General features: G+C 52.5%; 1 protein-coding gene across 3 annotated transcripts in view; it reads left to right on the forward strand.

Moving 5' to 3' along the window:
* The window catches only part of CHCHD6 (coiled-coil-helix-coiled-coil-helix domain containing 6), a 221,010-nt gene extending 211,081 nt beyond the window's left edge, over window positions 1-9,929 (forward strand). For all 3 annotated transcript variants that reach the window (XR_009454165.1, XM_059706762.1, XM_059706763.1), the window contains 2 exons: window positions 7,317-7,452; window positions 9,741-9,929. Coding sequence is in view for 2 of the 3 variants with exons in the window: in XM_059706762.1 (XP_059562745.1) it covers window positions 7,317-7,452; window positions 9,741-9,746 (142 nt within the window). In the remaining variant the exon portion in view is untranslated. The remainder of the gene's footprint in view (window positions 1-7,316; window positions 7,453-9,740) is intronic.
* Window positions 9,930-10,236: the final 307 nt, after the last annotated feature.

Here is a 10,236-nt window from a genome sequence, read left to right on the forward strand (position 1 = left end):
TAACCAGCTGGTCTCATCAGCACCTCAGCCCTAGCTACGGGTTAAAGCCGAAACCTTTCCTGAACAGCTAGATTGGAGCTGACGAAGATGAATGTCTAATTCACTTGCGATCTCCTTAGTGCTGCCTGTAATAAAAAGCCTGCTCTATATAGTCATCCCCTGCCGATGTTTCTCTGAAATTAAATAATCAGGAGGACATATAATAGTCCAATTCCACACCAGGCCAATATTATCAGATTGATGTCAGCCGTGATAATAGAAGAAGGAGAAGTTGATGTGATTTCATTTATTAAATAAAATAAGAGAGCACACCGAGGGTTTGGGGCTGCTCACAAGAGGATGCGGTGCACACTCCGGCAGCTGACCTTCCCTGCCAGCTGAGGGGCTGGAGATGCTGTCCCCACCGCCCAGGCCAGCAGCACTGGCGGGGCCCTTCACTTCCTTTGCTGCTTCCTTCTCACCTTTCCAGTTCATGCTGCTCTTTGTTCTCAGCCTCCCTGCGTGGCCACACATTCATGACCTCCCTCCCTCACTCTCCCTCCTGTGGATCTGGGCCTGCCAGCCCTCTTCCACTTCCCACTCTGAGTCAGCAAACTTCTGTCTCCATACGGCAGCCCTGACTACTGTGTGATTTGGGGCAAGTGTCTCTGTTTCTTTTTTGTTGTTTTGTTTCTTTCTTGGTTGTTTCTTCTTTGGAATATTTTGGGATTTTTCCAAAGGCAGAATGGAGCTAAGGTGGACAGAGTGTGGATAGCAAGGGCTGTGGAGCCAAACACACCAGGCTCTTATCCTCAGTGACTCCATATCACTGTTGTGTGACCTCAGGTCAAGTCACTTAACCTTCTGAGACTAGTGTCCCCATCCACAGAAAGGGACAGCAATGCCTCACTCACAGGGCTATTGTGGATATGCCTAGGACCTGGCACGCAGTAGGTCCTACAGATATTGGTGTTCAAATGACCAGGACCACACGTCCATCCAGATGTAATCTCAGATGAGGCTGGATTTTCCTTCTATACTGTTCACCAAGATAAAAGTGTGCCCCTTATCACCTCCCCTGGCCATAGCCTGATCCTCACCCAGATCTCTCCCTCCAGTGAAGGCTTCGTGGGAGCATAGGGGGCAGCTCTGTAGACCTGGTTATGAATGACAGCTTCTTCACTTGCCAATTAGATGAAGGACTCAAGTCAGAGGAACCAGTTCTTCTCTAAATGGAGACAATAACCTGTAGGGGTGGCAGAGACCAGACACTGTGCAGACCACCGAGCCTGGCACTTGCTGGATACTCGTTAAGGGGTAGCTGCTGTGGCCGAGGAGCCTTATGTCATAGAAGCTCGCATGTTGCTCTGTTAGAAGGTGACTAGTGATGCATCAGCCTACCACCAGTTTCCACCGGTCTGACACTTCCAGCTCTGCCTCTGGAGGTCAGGTCCCATCCCTTTCCTCCGTGGCTGACTGCATGCATTTCCCAGCGCTATTGTGACAAAGAACCAAAATCAGACTGGCTCTCCCTGAAGCAGGACGGGAGTTCTGTTCCATGCCTTTCTCCAAGCTCCTTGCATTCCCTGGCTTGTAGACGTATCACTACAGTCTCAGCCTCTGTCATCACTGTAGCCTTCTCTCTGTGTGTCTGTATCTCTCTGTGCTTCTCCTCTTCTTATAAGAACACCAGTCATATCAGATTAAGGGCCCTCCCTACCCCAGAATGACCTCATTCTAACTAATTGTATCTGTAACGACCCTGTTTCCAATTAAGGTCACATTCTGAGGTTCCAAGAAAGACATGATTTGCAGGGGAGACTCTCCAACCCACTGACCAGCATATGTACAGATAGTTCTCAGAAGCCCTTGACCCCATAACCTCACCACATTATCTTCTCTAGATAACATTTTGGCTGCAAGTGACAGACACTCAGTCCCAGCTAACATAAGCCAAAGATTGAGAGTATTAGCTTGTGCTACAGAAAAGCAAAAAATGGTTCAAGAAGTTCAGATGGCATCAAGGTGTGTTTCCTTCCTGGCCATGGCTGTTGGAGGTCTTCTTTTAATTCTTCCCTGTGGGGGCACAGTTTTAGCCCTGTACCTTTCATTGGGCCCATGAGGCTGTGGACAGGACTGTCCTAGCCCAGTCTCGATGGTATGGACTGGGGCGGGCAGAGCCCCACGGAAGCTGCAAAGGATACATCTGCTTCATCTGGTGGCGATGCACTAGTGGATGAGCATGGTGCACAGTCGCTGCTTCATAAAGTTCCCTTCCTCCCGAGGCCTCACATGGGGTACTCCCTTCAGGGCACACCCAGTTACATGCTTTCTGCATGCAGCTCCAAGCCATGTGTGCAGACAGATAGGCAGAAGTGGAATCCGGTGATGTGCATGCTGGTGAAGGCAAACAGAAGGCTCCTACAATCAGAAAAGGCTGTTCAGAGCTCTGTCCCAAGGGTGGGGCAATGAGAAAAGAGAGAAGGAGCAGGTATGGATGGGAGGAGCCTGGGTCCCTAGGCCATGTGCTGGGTGCTTCCCCCTGGTGCAGCTTTACCTGGGGGAAAGTGGGAGTGAGGCCAAGAGGCTAGCAGGCCACCAAAGGCCTGAAACCAATGCCCTTGCCCAGCTTGTGAGATGCTGGGGACACAGCCTGCCCTTGTGGGGCATTTGGACTAGTGGCACAGTGACTTCAACAACACAGCTAAATACAGATGTCAAGAGAGGCATCTAGAATGAAGGCAGAGGGAGGCATCTAGAATGACTCCAGGTCTCCAACTGGGGTGGGTGACTGTAGGGATAGTGATACCACTCACCAAGACAGGAACTAGGGAGGGGGAGTTGGATCCCTGATGCTAGATGGTAAATTCCATTGAGAACATGGCAGTCAGGGTAATGGAAGCTCGGGTGGAAGGCTCCAGGGGCCTGTGTGGTACGGAGGTCTTATGCTCCAGAGGGTTAATGGTTGGAATGGTGAGAGGTTAAGTTAGGGGGTTGGCAGGAGTAGTTGATGAGCTAGCCCAGGGGCCTTCTTGGCAAAGGAAGTGAGCAAGGGGTTTTTGTGCCCAAAGGGGACGGGGTGGGGAGCAGTGGTTAGGAGGTGGAATGGTGCCCAGGGAGGGGATCTTGAATGATGCTGAAGGCCCAGAAGTCATCATGTCATCGATGCAGCCTTGTTAGCCTTTGGGGGGCCTTTACTCCCCAGCGTCTGCATCATGACGCTGGTGACTGATCAGCAGAAGGGCCTTTGTCTGAGTGAACAGGGCAGTTCTTGGAATCGGGGGTCTCTGCTGCCCTGTGCCCACCTGTGTCCATCAGGCCCGTGCTCAGGGCTGTTGGTGAGGCAGGCTGTGGATGCCGCTGGTGCTGCTGGAGCAGCAGTCAGCCAGTTTACCGAGTGCCCATGACACCAGAAGCCCACGCTGGTTCTGAGTCCCAAGCAGCTCCTCCTGGTGGGTTTCTCTTCTCCATCTGACTCCTCAACACACATGAAAGTAATGAAGGCAGAGCCTTGCCCTGGTTTGTTGAACTCTCAAAATGTGTTCTCCCCGCTGGCCCACAGGGTGCCATGCTCAGGTCTGCTGGCTCCTTAGAAAAGGGATGCCATGATTAGCTCTGGGGAAAAGAGGCACCAAGGTTCCAGGGAGAGAGGCGCCAGTGAGGCCTGGGCAAGCTCTGAACTGGGTCTGGAATGATATGGAAGCTTAGGTTATAGGGAGAGGGACATGTTCAGACAGGGGTCCCCAAAGCCTCCTTGTCTCAGCTCTGTTGCACCAAGTGCCACCAGGAACCCCAGCCTCCCTCCCTCCGCTCCTCCCAGTTCACCGGCCCCGCCATGCCTTGATATTCCACATGGACAGCTAGGTTGTTAGCAGGAGCCGTACTTCACAGCATGCTCCCCTGTTCTTCGGCAGCCTCCGGCAGGCAGTGCCCCATTGTGCAGATGGTGAAAGTAAGGGGCTAGGAGGTGAGCAGCATCCTTAGCAATGCATGCGAGGCTTCGGACTTGAGTGATGTTAAACCCCCAAAGCCAGCGGACTCCCTTAGATGGGTGAACAGGACTTATCTCAATCCCTGAAAGTTCACAGAACACAACAGATACCTTTTTTTGTGTGTGTGCATTTGAAGAGCAGCTGTTCCCAAGACTAAATATTCTGAAAATCAGCAGTTTCTTAAGCAGGTTACCATGGACCAGGGCCGGGCAAGGCTGTGCTTGGATAGAATGCACCTACTTTCATGAATGGTTTGACCACAGGCCTAGCCCTGCCCTGCTCTGAGAAAGCCTTGTATTGTCGATCTGTGCTCTCCCTGTCAGACCTCATTCAGAGCTGTTTTGCAGGCAAATGGGTGAAATTTCTTCCAGTTGACATTTGCCTGCCATCCTGTCTCCTCATATTGTTCCTGATAAATCCCTGAGGACGGAGGCCTCTGCAGTCCCAGAGGTGGTGCTGGGGTGGAGGGGCTGGGTTTCGACATGGCCCAGTTTCTCCTGAGCTGGGAGCCCACTAAGTGTTTGGTGAGAGCTGCCCTCAGAATGCACAGTGGTCCTTGTCCAGGGACTTGCAACCAAATGAGGAGGGGACAGAGAGAGAGGGACGAGTTATGAAGAAACTGCTCTGCCTATTTACAACCCGAAACGTGAGAGCCATGCCTCTGCTGTAGGTGGAGAGGGCAAGGCTCTCGGGGTCAGAGCTCTGCTTCTAGGATGACTCAGCTGCCCCACCTGGCTCAGGCCACTTGGACCCCACCTGACCTCCTCCAGGACACCTGTCCACATAGACCTGTAAGCCTTGGACACGCTTGCAGCTCAGAACAGCTGTCCCTACTGAGCCCGATGCTTCCCCAACCAAGGAGGCCTGCTGGGCCTGCCAGCAACCAGGCTGTACCCAGGAACAGGCCCTCCTGGGAGTCACATGATGGTGGGGTGCTGCTTCAAGGCAGTACAAAGGAGGGTGCAATAAAACCTGTGCCCTCGGGTGCTTCTGCTTCAGGGGCAGTGCCCAGTGAGAAACAGCAGAGTAGGGCCGGTGTGAAGGACAGCAGAGATGCCAGCAGAGCGCCCACGGAAAGACATGGCCTCCCAGGCCGTACCCTGCATGGGCAGATCTGTACTGGGAAAGGAGAGGCCCACGCCTCCGGAGAATGGAGAACCAGAGATTAAAACAAGGAGGGCAAGGCAGTGGGATGGAGGGCAGAAGCAAAGGTCTGACTTCATGTCATTCCTGAGAGAGAACATTGGAACAGTTGGGACTGAAGCAGCAAGCAGTCAGAGAACTGACCCGAGGCAGAATGCCCATTTAGAGCCTGGCTGTCCTCAAGTCCATTGTTTTTATTTTTAATATGTTTTTATTGATTTCAGAGAGAGGAAAGGGAAAGATATAGAATCATCAATGACGAGAGAGAATCATTGATCGGCTGCCTCCTGTAAGCCCCCTACTTGGGATTGAGCCCAAAACCAGGGCATGTGCCCTGACCTGGAATTGAACCATGAACTCCTGGGCCATACCAGCTGGGCCAAAAGTCCATATTTAAAGTCCTGCAATTAGACACATCCATGTCAAAAAGTTTTCACATACAAGAATTGGAGGAGTCAGGTGGTCACCCCACTGTACCCTAGTTGTTGGCTGTCCCTGTGACTCTGCCCAGTGAGAGGGTCCCTGATCTGAGGAGCCTATCTGTCTCCATGTGCCTTCCTTCAATAAGAAATCTCTAAGACCTCGTTCGTGCTGTGTGGACATGAACAGAACCGTGTCCTCAAGGGCGAGAATGGAACCATGTGTTGCTGGGGCAGAGCCTGGCCTCACAGCCTGCCGGACTGTCCTGCTCCCTCCTTCCTGGAAATGGAAAGGTCGCTTCTCCCGCACACCCTTTACCTTCCAAGTCGCAAACCTTTGAGTTGGCATGGCATGGCTTCTGTAGTTTATAAATCGTCGTTTTTATACGAGCTCTGGGCCTGAGTCTTATTAGTCTTAGCTAAACACAGTCACTTCACTCCCCTCGTTAGTGATGGGTTAGGGTGGGCTTTGACACAGTGGAGAAGGAGAAAGCTGATGTGTGTGAACAACAGACCTGAGATGACAGCCACCGTGCTGCTTTGGTGCAGGGGAAGGAGGGGTGATCTGGCTGGGGCAGCCTCATTGATGGTACAGCAGCACCGGAAGTGCTACCTCCAGATTCTTAGTGTGACCGTAAATCCTGGTGTCTTACTTCCTGAGCAGCTGAGTATTCTGTTCCTTTATGTTTGTAACTGTCTGAGTTATCTCAAAATAATAATGGTGTAGTAGATGAGTGGGTAAAAAGCTGTGGTACATTTACACAGGGGGATACTACTTAGCCATAAAAAAAAGAAGGAAATCTTGCCTTTTGTGACGGCATGGAGGGACCTGGAGAGTATTATGCTAAGTGAAATAAGCCAGTCAGAGAAAGACAAGTACCATATGAACTCACTTATATGTGGACTCTAATGAACAAAATAAAGAAACAAACAAACAGACTCATAGATACAGAGAACAGACTAATGAATTTTAGAGGGCAGGGGGGGGTTGGGAAGGTGGGTGAAACAGGTGAAGGGATTAAGCAAAAACAAACAAACAAACAAAAAACAACTTCATAGACATAGACAACAGTGAGGTGATTACCAGAGGGAAAGACGGGTGGGTGGAGGTAGGAGAGGGTAAAGGGCGGATAAATGGTGATGGAAAGAGACTTGCTTTTGGGTGGTGAACACACGTTACACAGATGATGTATTATATAGACTTGTACACCTAAAACTGTATAAATTTATTAACCAATGTTACCCCTAGAAATTCAATAAAAATATTTTTTGTTTCCTATTTTAAAAAAGAAAAAATTAAGTTTGTGTAGGTTCTAAACCTCCTTTGAAAAATGAAGAAAGAAAAAAATAATAAAGTATACCAAAATACTGTAGTGGTTATCTCTAGGAAGTGAGATTCTCAACAGTTTTCTTTTTTAGACAGTTCCATAGTATTCTAGTTTTCTCCACTGTGCATGCATTAGTTTTTAAATCAGAAAAACAACTTTGTGTGAGAAAGTAGCTATAATGTGTATAATTACATGGTCATAATCGGGCCAGAATTGCCCTGGGAGGCGGTGAGAGTGTCAGCACCACAGTCCTCTAGCTGGCTGCTCCTCTCCCCTGGGGCAAGAGCCCACTTCCCACAGCCCTAGATCCCCTGCGGCCCCCTGGTTCTCTCTGAGGAGTTACTGGAAGCAGAGGTGCGGGACCTGCTGCCAAGCCATGGTGGTGAGCGAGTGAGCCCTCTCCCTCCCCTGTGCACTGGGACGAGCCCCAGGCCTGCCTGCTCTCTGTCCCACAGGCCCCGCAGGCTGGAGCCCGTGTGCTCAGAGCTGCAGGCTCAGATCCTTCACTGCTACCGCCACCACCTGCATGAGGTGCTCCTGTGCTCGGACCTGGTCAAAGCTTACCAGCACTGTGTGAGTGCCGCCCACAAGGTAAAGCCTGGGGCTTCTGGGCTCTGGGGGCATGGGGGCGGGCACTGCAGAGCTGACAGCTGTCTGCATCTCTGTCTGCTGCATCAGACATTCCAACCTCAAGGTCTCTACCTTTCACACAGGGAGGGACTCATAGGCCTTAGATGCCCTCAGGCGCCTCCTGGTTTAGATGTCCTGCCCTGCTGTTCCCACAGGCCTCTTGGAAATCTAGACTAGGAAAAGGGCCCTGTGGGCATTGGGCCAAGTCCAGGGACAGCACTGGGTAAAGTCAGGGGGGCCAGTTAAGAGCATGTGTATGCCACCCATTTCTTACCTTTGAGCACTTGGGGTTGGGAGCACGGAGGAGGGTGGAGATCATGGAAAAGGTAGGTAAGCTCTGTGGAAGGAGAAGAGCCTTGGGGTTCTGGAGTTGGAGGCGTGGGTGTGGTCTGCCTCAGAGGAGGAGGGGACTGAGAGTACCCCACTGCCCACCCCACTCCTGTGGTGGTCTGAAGGGGCATGCAGGACCCAGCCTTTGTGAGAGGGAAGGGGTAACAGTGGGTCCAGGTCTCAGGGATCTGTGGCTGTCCTAGACATTTGAGGCAGGCAGCATCTCTCCTGAGACATGGTCCTAGGGCCTTGTCCTCCTTTTCTGATTCTCCCAACCAGTTCCCTTCCCCTCCTTGCACCTCCCCAATTCCTGTCCCTCTTCTAGACCGTTCCATCCCCTTCCCAAGTGCACTGCTCCAGACTGGACCCTGCCCCTCCACACCCTGACATAGCTCCCCCACACACGTACCTAGGAACACTTCGGTTCAGAATCACCAGAGGGCTGGTGTGTTTGTTAAAAGAGCTGTGGGTTGGGGCCTTTTTTCCTGTGGAAAAGCCTCTTTTGCCCAAGTAGGAGACAAGCTGCTGTGAGTTCTGGTGGTAGAAAGCCTAAGATCAGAAGTCAAGGGTTTCTCTGTGCTCAACAGCCTTACCTCGCTAGAGCCCTTCTCACTTTTCTATCAGCCTGTTCCAGGCTCTACCCAGCTCATACCTGCCCAGTGTAGCTTTGAGACAAAGGGAACCCATCAGCAGGTCCGCATGGGATCAGGTGCGGGCAACGCCTGGATAGGTAGTCGTTTCCTCTCCCCTGTGGAGCATGGAAAGCTGTTTGCTCATCTTCAAGTTTAGCAGAAAAGACAGCCAACCATTGCTGCAGCCCTGTTGAGGGCAGGAGCCTGGAGCTGGGCGGCTTGCTAGACCACACTGGGGCCATGGAACCGAAGGAAGGCTCGTCCGTGCCCTGTGCATCTGCCGAGGTCTTTGTGAAAGTCTGCACAGAGTGCCTTTCCCCTGGCAGGCCCTTCCAAGCCCCTGCTCACCACATAACAAAGGTTATTTGTACCAAGGGAAAGACCTGGGACTGAGGCAGCTCCCCTGGCTTCCCAGCAGAGCCCTATCTCTGTCCTCCCTCTCTCATCCAGACCCTCCCCCACACCAAGGCCAAGGTATGATCACAAAGGAAGGCAGATTGCATTTAACCAGCGTGCTCTCTGTAGCTCCAGCCTGCCTGAGAGAGACTGGGGCACTGCAAGGACTGGCTCCCTCTTTCCCACACCTGTGCCTCCCCTCCCCCCAGAAAAGCAAGTCCAACCTGACTCCAGAAGGGCCTCAGCACCAGACCCTCCAATTGTGCCCTGCATGGGAAAGGCAGCCGGTGCCAGAGACACTCAAACTGCCCCCTGCCAGCCTCCACCGCATAGGAGCCTGGCAGAGCTGGTGATGGAGTTCAAGGCTCTAATAGTGATTTGCTTCTAGAAGCGGCCAGGTGGCAGTGTCTCTGGCAGAGGGAGTAGGAACAGGACAGAGGCCCACCTTGCTGGGAGTTGTGCAGGAGGCACTTCTCAGAGCATGGGCAAGCTCCTGCCTGTGCAGCACCTGCCGAACCTGGTGGCAGCAGCGCGTGTGTGGATGTGGACAGCAGGTGAAAGCCTGAGTCCAGGACATGCTCTCCGAGTGGTTTCATGTAGGCAGTTCTGAGAGAACAGAGGGGAGACCTGGTGGAGCTGAGGAGAACTGAGCTGAGGCCCGTCTGTCTTTAGGGCGGGAGGTCAGGTGAGTGGGGGGTCCATGTTAGCTGGTCCTTGCCGCACGTGCTGAGTGAGAACTGTGCGTGGAGGTGAAGAGGCCTGTTCCAGGCTGCAGAACCAGCTGGGCAGGACTGGTTCTGTTAAACGCCCTCTTGGAGCCTAGGCCTGGCGTGCGCAGGGTTCCTGGGAGAAGAGGGCCATGCCTGAACTCTGACCTGTTTTCCTTTGTAGGGGTGAGAAGCAGCCATCATTCCTGGCCCTGGCAGTGACTTGGAGCCCTGAAGAGAGACCAATTATGGGACCACAGCCTCCAGACCCCCCGACCACAGCCATCTTCCGCCAGGTGCCCATGATGCTTAAGAAATGAAGGATGTGCTACTGTCCGAAAACAAATAAAGCAGCTGTCTGTGTTTTCAGTCACTTCTACAGCTGGCAGACAGTCATTGGTGTCTCCTCTGTGCAGCCCTGTTCTGGGCCCAGCAATGTAGGCTGACAAGACAGGCTGCACACCTCGAGGAGCACCCAGCTTAGCAGGCGAGACAGGTGGGACCCATAATTCTGCTGTGGCCACAGGGTCAGGTAGGAGATTATATGAGGGAAATGGTTCTTTCTAGGGACAGAGCCAGGACAACAGGCCAGCCTCCCGACAGAGGCTCTGCCTGAGCTCCATTTCTGAAGCTGATGGATGACTGCAGGGCAAGCCAGAGGAGGCTTAGAGTGGGATCCC

The sequence above is a fragment of the Myotis daubentonii genome, chromosome 8 (assembly GCF_963259705.1).
Source record: "Myotis daubentonii chromosome 8, mMyoDau2.1, whole genome shotgun sequence".
In the NCBI taxonomy this organism is placed as follows: domain Eukaryota; kingdom Metazoa; phylum Chordata; class Mammalia; order Chiroptera; family Vespertilionidae; genus Myotis; species Myotis daubentonii.